General features: G+C 43.9%; 1 protein-coding gene across 1 annotated transcript in view; it reads right to left on the reverse strand.

Moving 5' to 3' along the window:
* The window catches only part of ADAMTS17 (ADAM metallopeptidase with thrombospondin type 1 motif 17), a 401986-nt gene that overhangs the window by 297146 nt on the left and 88996 nt on the right, over positions 1–15844 (reverse strand). The window contains exons 5-6 of the mRNA XM_055417694.2: positions 1989–2072; positions 1145–1302 (exon numbers count right to left, since the gene is read on the reverse strand). Of these exons, the coding sequence (XP_055273669.2) occupies positions 1145–1302; positions 1989–2072 (242 nt within the window). The remainder of the gene's footprint in view (positions 1–1144; positions 1303–1988; positions 2073–15844) is intronic.

A 15844-nucleotide genomic window follows, 5' to 3' on the forward strand; every position in this document is an offset into this window, starting at 1 on the left:
CACTTCAGTCGTGTCCGACTCTGTGTGACCCTACAGATGGAAGCCCACCAGGCTCGCCTGTCCCTGGGATTCTCCAGGCAAGAACACTGGAGTGGGTCGCCATTTCCTTCTCCAATGCATGAAAGTGAAAAGTGAAAGTGAAGTCACTCAGTGGTGTCCGACCCTTAGCGACCCCATGGACTGCAGCCTACCAGGCTCCTCCATCCATGGGATTTTCTAGGCAAAAGTACTGGAGTGGCTTGCCATAAAACTAAAATAGCATTACTGCCGTCTACACAGAGAGATGCCTTTGATAACTACTGTCCAGCAGGGTCCCTGGCTTCCCTCTCAACCAGGAAGAGTACACCCAGCTCTGCAGACGTGAAGCTCAGCTCCTGGCTTCAAATGGAGCCTCTCTGTGAATTCCACGGGCATCTCTGCCTACTGCTGTGTCCCAAGAGTGCCCATAGACGGGGATGTGCACAGCACACACATCACCTGCATGGACTTCTTGAAGCTGCCTTGCACCGGGCTCAGTTGCTTTAGTCGTGTCCTACTCTTTATGGCCCCATGGACCGCAGCCCGCCAGACTCCTCTGTCCATGGGATTCTCCAGGCAAGAATTACTGGAGTGAGTTGCCATGCCCTCCTCCAGAGGATCTTCTTGACCCAGGGATGGAACCCATGTCTGCTACATCTCTTACACTGCAGGTCGATTCTTAACCGCTGAGCCACTGGGGAGCATGGACTTCCCTCAACAGGAAAACTGGGGTATCCACTCCCTCCAGTTAGGAAGCAGCCTCATACACAGGTGAGCTCTTTCCAGTGAGCATTATATTTGGTGTTGGGAAGAGGTAGTAGACAAATTTTCTTGAAGTTTTAAGAGTCTTGGGTAACTAGAATTCAGGAGTTTTATATTCATAATAGCAGTAACAATAATAATAGCGAATACTTTCGTCCTTACTTTGGGCCACTGTGAAAGTGCCCCCCACGCTCATTTAATCCTCACATTTCAGAGGCAGAGCTATCACTTAACCCCATCTTACAGATGAGGAATTCAAGGTTCAGACAAGTGGCCAAAGTTCTGGTTGCCAAGCCTGACTTTCTCTCCAAAGGGAAATGCCTCCCCTCTCACGACTGCAGCTCCAGGCCGAGTCCAGCTTTACCTGGTCACGAATACAGCCGCATCCACGGGGGGCGTGTCGTCCTTGCCTCCTGGAACCTGGTTGTTGCCGAGGTAACGTGCACCTCCGTACTCTTCATTCTGCCAGTGACAGAAGCTCTCCAGGGACCGCTCACCATGATGCCCAATGGACAACTTGGCCTAAAAGAAATCGGGGGGCAGTTACAGAAGCAACTTCCCAGGGAAGCCAGAGTCTATGCTCAGACCACAGTGTGGGTATTAAGGAAGAGACAGTTGCTCATAGGGGCATTATTCAATGTCACCTGCCCACAGTGCTGGTAGGCAGATGCAGAGACCCAGAGAGAGGCTACCGGGGCCTTACCTATAAGTTAGGATGAAGACTGTCTTATTAAAGAAACCCTTTCTTCTTTTTAGCAAACTGAGCAGCATACCCAATGTTCTCACGCGCACAGCTTAACTCTTCAGGTAACACTTTCATAAGGAAACACAGTCTCAAGACCAGAAAACAATGCTACAGTGCAACCAAATTTGGCCTGAAGCTTGGGTATAGCTCCAAAAGGCTAGCCATGATCCCAAAGACCTCACCGTCAACTCTGCGCCCGGGAAACATGGGTGAGGGAAGGAGGGGGACACAGGTCCACGGCTCAGGGCTCCCCGAGACGCTGAGACTGTGAGCATGCCAGCAGCAGCGCCCGTCCTCCTCCCAGCAGGCACCCCTGGTCCCTGGCCCAGGGCACGCTGCTGCCTTCCGCAAAGCCAGGGACAGAGGAAACAACACAACGCCTGCACCCCTCCCTAGAACTCAACAGCCATTAAGGAGCCAAGGACCAGACATAGTTTCTGTAACTGTGCTGATGGAGACTTACAGGACGTTGCCGTAGCAGGACAAGCTTGGTAACCTGAATGTTGACTTTAATCCCAAGGCTCTGGTGCTGAAACATATTATATACCTGTCAAGAGAGAAAAAAAGAAATGTAGAGAGACACAAAAACTAAAGAAAAAACAATAGCACTACCCTAAACAAACAAAAGATATTAGATAAAAACTAAGGCTATCTGAACAAACTATGGACTTCAGTCAACAATAATCAACAACACTGCCCCACTACTTATAATAAACATATCATATTAATGTAAGGTGTCAATAACAAGGGAAATTGTGTATAGGAATTCTATGTACTGTCAATTTTTTAATAAATCTAAAACAAAATATAAATGCATGAAATATAAATGTATTCATTTATAAATTAATGAAATATAAATTATATTCAGTAAATGTTAATTACTTAAAAATATTTTTTAAAAACTGTGTTCTTTCAGTACAAAAAAATCTAAATATATGATTTGCAATCATTTATATATATATATGAAATTCAAATTTCAATGTTCATATATATTTATTGGAAAAGATACATACATGTAAGATACATAATCCAGATTTTATTTAAAAGGCCTTCTGAGCCAAAAAAAATTCCCATAAATATGAATTCCTCAAAAGAAACTTGCATAACAGGAAACTCTGGAATCACATATGTGAGGGCATACAAGCAAACATGCAAAGACCAACTGGAAATAAGCTGGTTGAAGAAAACTGCATAGGATGGGGGAATTTGGAAAAAAAGAAATGGTGTCAGCTGATTCTGGGGTTTCCTGCAGGTGGGTGCAGAGGATCTTCATGGAGGGATGGGCAAAGCCTGTGCCTGTGGCCCTCTGCCACATGCCAGTCTGCATCATCCCTAACCCTCCTCACAACCCATCATGGGTGGTGTCTCCACCAACCTCGATTCAATGAAATAAAGCCACTCGCTCAGGACTCACAGTCAGTCAACTATTACCACAATCCGAATCTAGCCTTGTCCAGCCGTAAAAGCCACACTCTTATTTTACCTGAAGTCCTCATTCTAACCAGCAACAGCAAAGCTATGCCCCCTTAATTCTGCTCCTCTTGTTGGTAGAACTTAGTAACAGGGGTCTCAACATCAAGAAATCAGAGAATTCAAGGGGAAGAAGGATAGGAAAAGTCAAGTAAGACAGAAGAATGAAAGTTGATGTAGACAGAAAAAAAAAAAAACCATTGGATTTGAGGACCCCCAGATCATGACATCCTCCTGAGCTCCTTCTCAGGAGAGAGCAAGACTCAGGGAGGCAGAGTGGAGCAGGTGATAAAGTATAAGATATAGAGGGAAAAGGTAAGAACCTTTTAAATGTTCCCTTTTCCTTTTAAATTAGGAAAATACCTTTGTGTCATTATGTCCTTTTCCCAATGTTATTAATACATAATTGCCTTAGGTTCAGGTATACAACATGATGCTGGTGCTGGGAAAGACTGCAGGCAGGAGGAGAAGGGAACGACAGAGGATGAGATGGTTGGATGGCATCACCGGCTCGATGGACATGGGTTTGTGCAAACTCCGGGAGACGGTGAGGGACAGGGAAGCCTGACATGCTGCAGTCCATGGGGTCGCAAAGAGTTGGACACGACTGAGCGACTGAATAACAATGTAACATGATGATTATATATGCTATATACCACAGTATATATAATAATGTAAATATACACCTATCTCAAAATGATCACCACAGTAAGTTTAGTCAACATGCCTCACCCCACACGGTTACAGCTGATTTTCTTGTGAAATAACGTTTAAGACCTACCCTCGTAGCAAGTCTCTGGACTTTCCTGGTGGCTCAGATGGTAATGAATCTGTCTGCAATGTGGGAGACCCAGGTTCAATCCCTGGGTCAGAAAGATCCCCTGCAGAAGGGAATGGCAACCAACTTCAGTATTCTTGCCTGGAGAATTCCATGGACAGAGGAGCCTGGTGGGCTACGGTCCACAGGGTCACGAAGAGTCAGACACAACTGAGAGACTTTCACTCTTGGCAGCTTTCAAATATATGAAACTATAGTACTGTTAACTATAGTCACCATGCTGTACATCACATCCCCAGGACTTCTTTATCTTATAACTGAAAGCTTGTACCTTTGACCACATCCACCCATATCCCTACTCTTAGCCTCTGCGAACCACCAATCTGTTCTCTGTACTATAAGTTCAGGTTTTTTAGATTTCACTTATAAATGAGATCGTACTGTATCTATTTCTAACTTCACTTGATTTTGAATATGTTACTTTTTTTTCTGACAGACATAATTGAGAGGGAGAACATTTCAGCAGGGGCATTATAACTTTCTCTCCAGTACATCAGCAGCAACATAAAGCAATGGTTGCAGCCGACAGCATGGCCACAGTTAATCCGGGCCATGTGAAGCTGGACACACCACTGGACATAGAAGCAGCAGAAACCAGGCATGCGGTGTTTGAGCATCTGTGCGACAAAGGAATTAGCTGTGTCAGTGATTGGACTTTTCTCTTTGAAAACTATTATTAAAGCAAAACAATCTTTGGGTAATTTAATATTCTTTCCCACAAGGAAAAAGACAACATATTCAGTTCTTCTGTTCTCACTCCCTCCTTCCAAAACTTTTTCTTTCCTTATGAACAAAATTGCAGTCATTTTTTAAATTCTGGATCATCTGTAGGCCAATTCTGAAGTCACGCCTTAGCTACCTATCCCCAAACCTGGGTGAAGAAGGGAAAAGCACGTAACTGTTTCCTCGCTTTGATATTCTGAGAACCACCCAATGGCTATAAATCAAATTTTTCCAGAAATATTCAGCCTTAGGATTGGGCCCAAACTAGAAAACCTCAATTCAAAACATGAAAACTGGGAAGAATAAAAACTTTAAATTATGAGGGAGAAAATTCAAGTCACAGAGGGTTTCAAAGCGCAGTCGAAACATTGCCTGTAACAGTAACACCAGCCAAAGACATTAAAGAATACTGCAGGTTTAAAGGAGCGGCAAAGGAAACCAGTTCTCTGGGTGTTCTGACACACCCCTGAAAGCAGCATAAGGAATGGAGCCTGAACGGAATGATGCAGGTTTCAGCAAGGACAGAACCATCAGGACAAACTCCCTGCTCAGGACTGCTGGGTTTTTCCTCTCATTCTGTATAAGGCTCAGGTGAAATCCTTGGAATAAATACACAAAAAATATGTGAACTGGAGCAGGAGAAAAGCTTCATGCTGCAGGAGCTGGGATGGAGAGCGAGATGGGGACCTGTTTAATGAGCACCGAGTTTCAGTCTTGCCAGATAAAAGTCCTGAGGTTTGGTTGCTCAACAATGTGAATACATGTAACGCTCCTGAACTGCACACTTAATGACTAAAACGGTAAACTCTGCTATGTGCATTTTACCAAATTAAAACTTTTTCATTAGCAAGAAGCCTCATGCTCTAAAGATGTTCTCTAGGAAGCCTGTTCTTGCCTGGAGAATCCCAGGGAAGGGGGAGCCTGGTGGGCTTCTGTCTACGGGGTCACACAGAGTCGGACACGACTGAAGTGACTTAGCAGCAGCAGGAAGCCTGTAGGAAGCTACCCGCCTTGATGTATAACCGGGAGGCCCATGTTAAGGAGAGAGGGTATGGGAACCTGAACGCGGCCAAAGCGTCTTGTCCTGGGGGCAGACCATGCTCCCACAAAGCCAGGCAGACACGCGCTCTCCTGCAGGGGCTGGAGCCAAGCCAGGACGGCCAGCTGAAAACCCGACGGCACCCAGAACACAGAGCAGCAGGCCTCAGAGACGTGTAGCAGAGGCTGCCTGTCTTCCTCGCCCGTGTGGAAATGCACGCTCGGGAGAGCCGTGGAGGTGGTGGCCACGTGATCTTTAGGGAGACACCTGGTTGGAGAGGGAGCGGCCCAGCGATGTCTGGAGTCTGTCCCGCTCTGGCCGGCTGCGTCCTGGCGCGCTCAGAGCCCTGGCTGCGTCCATCACATCTGCACTGGGGGTACAAGCCGGGGCCCTGCAGCCAGCAGCGCAGCGACCTGGGCACACCATCAGGGAGGGGCAGAGAGGGACGGGTGATGGGGCACCTGTGGAAGGAGATGGTCCCAAGGCCAGGTGGGGATGCTGTTCGCAATGCCAGGGCAGTGGGGTGGGCGGGGAGAGTGCTCACAAGAGCACCACCTGCCAGCTGACTCGGGGCCTCCCTAGGGACAGAGGGGAACCAGAGGTGACATGCTCACATCGCCGGCTGCACCTACCCAGACCTCACCCTGGAGAGGGCTATATTCTCTAGCAGTCCCTCTGACTGGAGTCCCTGAAGCAGCAGCAACAACTCCTGGGCACAATTTGGAAATGCATTCTGGAGTCCACCCTAGACCCAATGGATCAGACAGCTAGGTGGGGGGCCAGCTGTCTGCATCCACCAAGCCCCCCAACATCCCTAGGCTGTGGAACCAGTGAGCCCTCAAACACGCCGCTGGTCTCTGCTCACCAGAGAGGCTCGTTGTATGTTTCACATGGTACTTGAGTCAAACTGATGTCATTTTTCCTCCAAACAGAACTCGCCTGGAATGTCTCAGGTTCTCGTTCCACTCTGTGGTTGTTAAGGAAGCTAAAAACAACCAAAGCTCTGTCAAGTGGCCCCATTTTCCAGTTTGGCTGCCCAGACCCAGGGCTTCGAGTGTCAGCACCACCTGTTTCCGTCTGCAATTTGTTCTTTAAAATATTTCTGCTCCAGTGTCACCACCACCCCCAAGCAAAGGAAAATCAAGTCATGCACATAAAAAAGGCACTACAGCACATTTGGAAAATCAGCCAGATTTTCAAATCACTCAGGGCACGGGCTGCAGCTTGCTGACAGCTCAGAGATCCAGGTCTCAGCGAAGTGTCTCTCTCGACACGTAACCGCACAGGTAAGCGTACCTGCAATGGGGAGAGGACTGCTGGAACACACAACCCAGCGGGACCCTATCTCCCTCTCAGCCAGGAGGGAGGGGTCTTTTAAAACACAACTGACCCCTGCAGCAGCTTTCCAGCTCACTCACAGAGAAGCTGAGCGCCAGGGCACCGCGTTCCCCCCCTCCCATCACCCACAGAAGCACCTCTCCCTCTGCCTCCCAGATGCCAGGATGACCATACTGGCCAGCTCCTTATGTCAGGGTAACGTCTTCCCTTCTCAGTAGAGGGTCAGTCATCACAGAGGTGTCCTTAACTGCCCTGATCACTTGCTATCACCGGGATCTCTGTGTAGCATTTTAAAAATTTGCACACAAATTTCACTGGGCTGTCTGTTGGGTACTCTCAGTTGGTGCCACAACATGAGCTCCGTGAGGATGGGAAGTGTCGTGGTCCCCACTTGATCCCTAGAAAAGTTCCCAGCACACATTCAGTTCAGTTCAATTGCTCAGTCATGTCCAACTCTTTGTGACCCCTTGAACCACAGCACGCCAGGCCTCCCTGTCCATCACCAACTCCCGGAGTTCACTCAAACTCATGTCCATCGAGTCGGTGATGCCAACCAGCCATCTCATTCTCTGTTGTCCCCATCTCCTCCCACCCCCAGTCCCTCCCAGCATCAGACTCTTTTCCAGTGAGTCAACTCGTCACATGAGGTGGCCAAAGTATTGGAGTTTCAGATTCAACATCAATTCAACATTCAGAAAACAAAAATCATGGCATCTAGTCCCACTGCCCTTTAGGGCAATGGATAAAATAATTTTTTTAATGTATAGTGGACACTATTATTTATTTATTAGTAAAAGTGGCACATTTTTTCTTTCATTGTAGGGCTTGCCTTTTGCATTTGTTATAATGTTTTGATATAAATGTTTAAATGTTTTGCCATCATCTTTAAATTTATCATAAATTAATTTGGATTTAATTAAAATAAACAGTTCAGTTCAGTTGCTCAGTTGTGTCCGACTCTTTGCGATCCCATGAACCACAGCATATCAGGCTTCCCTGTCCATCACCAACTCCCGGAGTTTACCCAAACTCATGTCCATCAAGTCAGTGATGCCATCCAACCATCTCATCCTCTGTGGTCCCCTTCTCCTTCTGCCTTCAATCTTTCCCAGCATCAGGGTCTTTTCCAACGAGTCAGTTCTTCACATCAGGTGGCCAAAGTATTGGAGTTTCAGCTTCAACATCAGTCCTTCCAATGAACACCCAGGACTGATCTCCTTTAGAATGGACTGGTTGGATCTCCTTGCAGTCCAAGGGACTCTCAAGAGTCTTCTCCAATACCACAGTTCAAAAGCGTCAATTCTTTGGCGCTCAGCTTTCTTTATAGTCCGACTCTCACATCCATATGTGACCACTGGAAAAACCATAGCCTTGACTAGACAGACCTTTGCTGGCAAAGTAATGTCTCTGCTTTTTAATAAGCTGTCTAGGTTGGTCATGGCTTTCCTTCCAAGGAGCAAGCAGTTTCTTCTGCTAACAGTCAAAACCCTTGACTGAGCCAAGCTCACTCCTGTCTGGGTTACAGAGCTCCTTTCTTCCCTGTGTTAAAATGGGACCACTCTGCCTGATGCCAGGGTTGTTTTATTACCTCTTCCACGCTTCACAAGTCCTCAAAAACAACCAAAGTGGTTCTGTTCTCATCCTTTCTTCTGGTTCTCTACAGACTGACTCAATAGGACTAAGTGAATTCATTCGTGGCGGCCAAGCATGCTCTCAGAACAGTTCTGGCCCACTGCACTTGTTTTATCAGTTCCATCTTGATGCCTCCTCCATGAAGGACAAGGTGTGAGCTGGGAACAGAGATGGGGCAGAAAGGGACCACCCACAGAACAGGGTGGGAGGCATAAACATGTAATTGTATTTATGTAGCAACACTTCCTGCCAGAGTGTAGGACACCACATCTGTGTGATATGCTTAGAATACAAAAGACTTTTCAGAAGTAAATTAATCGAGGAATTAGAAAGGGAAAGCCAGTGTTGACACAACTTCAGCACTAAACCCTTTGCACAGGATGTTAGAAAATGGTATTAATCACTCATTTATGAGTTCACAATGCCACAAAAATTTCTTGATTATCTACACATGTACAAGGTGCTGGGGAAACAACAATGAAGGTGCACACACAGCCCTACCTTAATGAGCTTACAGATGGTGCAGATAAATAGTCAGCAGGGTGGGTTTTTAAAATCTGTTAAATATGCAGTATATGAAATTTACATTTTTAAGTGGATGGTTTAGCGGCATTCAGCACACTCGCACTGTTGTGGAACAGATGCCCTGTGCCCATCTACAGGGCAGCTTCATCTTCTCCAGTCGAAACTCTGCAGCTATTAAGCACCACCTCCCCGTTCCCTGCTCCGCTGTAGCCCCTGGAAACCACCATTCTGCTTGCTGTCTCTCTGAACTTGACTACTAGGGACCTCACTCCAGTGTAATCATACAGGCTTTGGACAGTATACTTTGGTGACCGGATTATTTCATTTAACAAAATGTTCTGAAGGTTCATCCATGTTGTAGCATGATCAGAATTTCCTTCCTTTTTTAGACTGAATGATAATTGAGTGTATATACCATATTTTGTAAATCCCTAAAGAGTTGGGACTACCAGACCATCTTACCTATCTCCTAAGAAATCTGAATGCAGGTCAAGAAGCAACAGAGCCTTACTTGAAACAAATAACTGGTTCAAAATTGGAAAAGGAGTATGACGAGGCTGTATACTGTCCCCCTATTTAACTTCTATGCAGAGTACGTCATGCAAAATGCAGGCCTGGATGAATCACAAGCGCTAGAACCAAGAGTGCTGAGAGAAATATCAACAACCTTAGATATGCAGATGACACCATTCTAATGGCAGAAAGGGAAGAGGAACTAAAGAGCCTCTTGATGAGGGTCAAAGAGGAGAGTGAAAAAGCTGGTTTAAAACTCAACATTCAAAGAAAACGAAGATCATGGCATTTAGTCCCATCACTTCATGGCAAATAGATGGGGAAACAGTGGAAACAGTGGCAGATTTTATTTTGAGGGGCTCCAAAATCATGGGGGATGGTGACTGTAGCCATGATATTAAAAGATGCATGCTCCTTGGAAAGAAAGCAATGACAAACTTAGACAGCACATTAAAAAGCAAAGGCATCACTTTGCCAACAAAAGTCCCTACAGTCAAAGCTATGGTTTTTCCAGGAGTCGTGTATGGATGTGAGCTTGGATATAAAGAAGATTGAGGACTGGAGAATTAATACTCTTGAAGTATGATGCTGGAGAAGACTCTTCAGAGTCCCTTGGGCAGCAAAAAGATCAAACCAGTCTATTCTAAAGGAAATCAACCCTAAATATTCATTGGAAGGACTGATGCAGAAACTCTAATACTCTGACCACTTGATGCAAAGAGCTGACTCATTTGGCTGAGTCTGGGAAAAAGACCCTGAGGCTGGGAAAGACTGAAGACAAAAGGAGAAAAGGGTAGCAGAGGATGAGATAGTTAGATAGCATCACCGACTCAATGGACAAGAATTTAAGAAAACTCTGGGAGACAGTGACGGACAGTGAAGCCTGGTGTGCTGCAGTCCCTGGGGTTGCAAAGAGTTAGACGCAACTTAGCAAATGAACAACAACCACAGCAACCACATTTTGTCTACCTAGTCATCCTTCAGAGGACACTGAGTTACTTTCTCCTTTTGACTATTCTGAATAATGCTGCTACGAGTGTGGGTGTACAAGTTCATGACCTTGCTTTCACTTCTTTTTGGTTTATACTCAGAAGTGGATCATATTATAAATTTTGCTTTCTTAAGAACTATCACACTGTTTTCCAAAGGAGTTACACCATTTTATGGTCCCAAGAAAAGTACACAAGGCTGCCCATTTTTCCACATCCTTGTCAACACCTATTATTTTACGTTGTTTTAGTAATAGCATTTCAATGGGAGTGATGTAATATCTCACTTTGGTTTAGATTTGCATTTCCCTAATGATCAGTGACACTGAATATCTTTTCACATGATTATCTTTACAAGATTTGCATATCTTCTTGGAGAAATGTCTATTTAAGTTCATTTTAAAATGCGGTTGTTTGGTTTTCATTCTTGTTGAAATCTCTGTATATTCTGGATATTATCAGATATGTAATTTGCAAATATTTCCTCCCATTTTGTGCTCTGCCTTTTCACTTTGTTGATAGTGTCCTTCGGTATGCAGAAGTTTTAAAATTTGGTGAAGACCAATTGACCTACTTTCTTCTTTTGTTGACTGTGCCTTTGGTATAATATGCAAGAAATTATTACCAAATGAATGTCATGAAGTTTTCCCTTTTCTTTTAGGATTTTTATAGTTTTTAAGCTTTTACATTCAAGTCTTTAACCCAGTTTGAATTAATTTTTGTATATGATGTCATGTAAGGGTCCAACTTCATTCTTTTGCATGAACATATCCAGCCTTGCTATTACCATCTGTTCAAAAGGCTGTCATGTTCCCACTGAACGGTCTTCGCAGTCTTGTTGAAAAGCATTTGACTACATGTGTCAGAGTATATTTCTGGGCTCTGTATTCTATTCCATCCATCTGCATATTTGTCTTTATGCCAGTATCACAGTTTTTTGAGTACTATTGTTGCTCAGTCACTAAGTCGTGTCCCACTCTTTGCAACCCCACGGACTGCACCATGCCAGGCTTCCCTGTCCTTCACTATCCTATGGAGCTTGTTCAAACTCATGTCCATTGAGTCAGTGATGTCATCCAAGCATCTCGTTTTCTGTCGCCCCCTTTCCTCTTGCCCTCAATCTTTCCCAACAATGGGGTCTTTTACAATGAGTCAATTCTTTGTATCAGGTGACCAAATTATTGTCAATTATTGACCAATTATTATCATCATCAGTCTTTCCAATAAATATTCAGGATTGATTTCCTTTACCTTTGTAGTATTTTGAAATCAGGAAATATAAGTCTTTCAACTTTGTTTTTCTTTCCAAGATTGTTTTGGCTGTTCAGGGTCTCTTGAGATACTGTGCAAATTTTAGAATGAATTTCTCAATTTCTGCAAGGAAAAATGTTGTTAGGATTTTGCTAGTGACTGCATAGAGTCTGTACATTGCTTTGGGCAATACTGACATCTTACTGATAAAACTTCCAATCCACAAACATCAGTGTCTTTCCATTTATTTATGTGTTCATTTCTTACATCAATGTTTTATAGGTTTTAGTGTACAAGTTTTTCACCTCTTTGATTAATGTGTAAGTATTTTATTCTTTTTCACATTTTTGCAAACAGAATTGTTTTCTTTTTCGGATTATTCAATTTTGGGTATAAAAATATCAGTGTTTTGTGTGCATTGGTTTTGCATCCTGCTAATTTGCTGGATTATTTTATTAGCGCTAATTTTTGTGCCTTAGTACTTCAAGATTCTCTATAGGGCTCACGCTATCTGTAAACAGATACTTTTACTTCTTCCTCTCCTAACTGGATGCCTCTGATTTCTTTTACTTGATTAACGGCTCTGGCTGTGACTTCCAGTATTACGCAGGACAGAAGGAGTGAAGGAAATCATCCTTGCCATGTTCTTGATCTGAGAGGAAAGCTTTCAATCTATCACCCTGGAATATGACGCTCACTCAGGGTTTTTCATATATGGCTGTGATGATGTTGAGGTACCATACTTTTATTCCTATTTGCTGAATGCTTTTTTTTATCGCGCGAGAGAGATGAATTTAAGCAAATAGTTTTTTTTTTAATCAACTGAGATGATTATTTGTTTTCTTCCTTCCTTCTGTTAACATGGTATATTACGTAGCTCAATTTTGTGTGTTGAACCATCCTTGAATTCCAGAAATAAACCCCACTTTGTTATGGTGCATGATATGATTTTGGTTTGTTAGTATCTTATTGAGAATGTTTGCAATAATATTCAAAAGGGAAAATTTCCCCTTATTCATAAGGAACTATAGCAGTCTTAGAGTGTCTTTATCTGACTTTCATTAAAGGGCAATGCTATCCTCACAGCAAAGAGAAAGCATTTTTGCCTTTTCAGTTTATTAGAAGAGTTTGAGGAGGATTAATTAATTAGTTCTCCTTTAAATGTATGGTATAATTTACTAGTTAAGCTGTCAGGTTCATAGCTTTCCTTTGTCAGGAGATTATCGATTACTGATCTGATCTCCTTTTTAGTTACAGGTCGACTCAGATTTTCCACGTCTTTGTGATTAAGTCTTGGGGAGCTTTGTGTTTCTAGGTACTTGCCTAGTTTGTCTAGGTTAGCTAATTAGATAGTGTACAGTGGCTCACTGTATCCTCTTATAATTCGTTTTGGCTCTACAGAATTGATAGTCATGTCCCTGCATTCATTTCTGATTTTAGTAATTCAAGACTTTTATTAATCAGTTTGCTGTTGTTGAGTCGTTAAGTCACGTCCAACTCTTTGTGACCCCATGGACTGCAGCACACCAGGCTCCTCTGTCCTTCACTATCTTGTGGAGTTTGCTCAAATTCATTTCCTTTGAGTCAGTGATGCTATATAACCATCTCATTCCCAGCATCAGGGTCTTTTTGAATGAGTCGGCTTTTTACATAAGGTGGCCGAAATATTGGAATTTCAGCTTCAGCATGAAGCTTCAGTCCTTCTAATGAATACTGATTGATTTTCTTTAGGATTGACTGGTTTGATCTCCGTGCACTCCAAGGGACTTTCAAAAGTCTTCTCCAGCACCACAATTCAAAAGCATCAAGTCTTTGGCACTCAGACTTCTTTATCGTCCAGCTCCCATATCTCTCTATAACTACTGGAAAAACCATAGCTTTGACTATGTAGACCTTTGTCGGCTTTGACTACAGTGAAGAACAGGGAAGCCTGGTGTGCTGCTTTCCATGGGGCTGGCAAAGAGTGAGACACAATTTGACGACTGAACAACAACAATCTTTGTTGGCAAAACGAAGTCTCTGCTTTTCAATATGCTGCCTAGGTTTGTCATCACTTTCCTTCCAAGGAGCAAGCATCTTTTGATTTCATGGCTGCAGTCACCATCTGCAGTGACTTTGGAGTCCAAGAAAATAAAAGCTGCCACTGCTTCTACGTTCCGGCTTCTACTTGCCATGAAGTGATGGGAAAAGATGCCATGATTGTAGTTACTGAATTCACTTTTTCAATCTCCTATTTCACCCTCATCAAGAGGCTCCTGAGTTCCTCTTCACTTTCTGCCATTAGAGGGGTGTCATCTGCATATCTGAGGTTGTTGATATTTCTCTTGGCAATATTGATTCCAACTTGTGATTCACCCAGCCCTGCATTTTGCATGATGTACACTGCACAGAAGTTAAATAAACAGTGTGACAATATACAGTCTTGCCGTAGTCCTTTACCAATTTAGAGCCAGTCAGTTGTTCTATGTCTGGTTCTGTTACTTCTTGACCTGAATAGAGATTTCTCAGGAGACAGGTAAGATGGTCTGGTATTCCCATCTCTTTAAGCATTTTCCACAGTCTGTTGTGATCCACACAGTCAAAGGCTTTACTGTAGTCAATGAAGCAGATGTTTTTCTGGAATTACCTTGCTTTCTCTATGATCCAATGAATGTTGGCAATTGGTTTCTGGTTCCGCTCACTCTTTTAAATGCGGCTTCTACATCGGGAAGTTCCCAACTGATATATTACTGAAGCCTAGCTCTAAGGATTTTGTTCATAATCTTGCTAGTGTGTGAAATGAGTGCATCTGTACAACAGTCTGAACTTTCTTTGGGACTTGCATGAAAACTGACCTTTTCCAGTCCTGTGGCCACTGTTGACTTTTCCAAATTTGCTGACATACTGAGTTCAGTTCAGTTCAGTTCAGTCACTCAGTCGTGTCCGACTCTCTGCGACCCCGTGAATCATAGAACGCCAGGCCTCCCTGTCCATCACCAACCCCCGGAGTTCACTCAAACTCGTGTCCACAGAGTCGGTGATGCCATCCAGCCATCTCATTCTCTGTCGTCCCCTTCTCCTCCCGCCCCCAACCTTTCCCAGCATCAGAGTCTTTTCCAGTGAGTCAACTCTTCACATGAGGTGGCCAAAGTATTGCAGCTTCAGCTTTAGCATCAGTCCTTCCAATGAACACCCAGGATCGATCTCCTTTAGAATGGACTGGCTGGATCTCCTTGCGGTACAAGGGACTCTCAAGAGTCTTCTCCAGCACCACAGTTCAAAAGCATCAATTCTTCGGCGATCGGCTTTCTTCACAGTCCAACTCTCACATCCATACATGACCACGGGAAAAACCATAGCCTTGACTAGATGGACCTTGGTTGGCAAAGTAATGTCTCTGCTTTTTAATATACTATCTAGGTTGGTCATAACTTTCCTTCCAAGAAGTAAGCGTCTTTTAATTTCATGGCTGCAATCAGCATCTGCAGTGATTTTGGAGCCCAAAAAAATAAAGTCTGGCACTGTTTCTACTGTTTTCCATCTATTTCCCATGAAGTGATGGGACCAGATGCCATGATCTTCATTTTCTGAATGTTGAGCTTCAAGCCAACCTTTTCACTCTCCTCTTTCACTTTCATCAAGAGGCTTTTGAGTTCCTCTTCACTTTCTGCCATAAGGGTGGTGTCATCTGCATATCTGAGGTTCTTGATATTTCTCCCAGCAATCTTGATTCCAGCTTGTGCTTCCTCCAGCCCAGTGTTCTTCATGATGTACTCTGCATATAAGCAGGGTGACAAGATACAGCCTTGACGTACTCCTTTTCCTATTTGGAACCAGTCTGTTGTTCCATGTCCAGTTCTGACTGTTGCTTCCTGACCTGCATACAGGTTTCTCAAGAGGCAGGACATACTGAGTACAAAGCATTAACTCTTTGGCACTCAGACTTCTGAGTGTTGAGTGCAACATTTTAACAATATTCTCTTTTAGGATTTTAAATCTTAAGGTGCTGAGTGCAGCACTTT

Source organism: Moschus berezovskii, chromosome 21 (genome assembly GCF_049115385.1).
Source record: "Moschus berezovskii isolate FMDL1 chromosome 21, NW_MosBer_1.0, whole genome shotgun sequence".
Lineage (NCBI taxonomy): Eukaryota > Metazoa > Chordata > Mammalia > Artiodactyla > Moschidae > Moschus > Moschus berezovskii.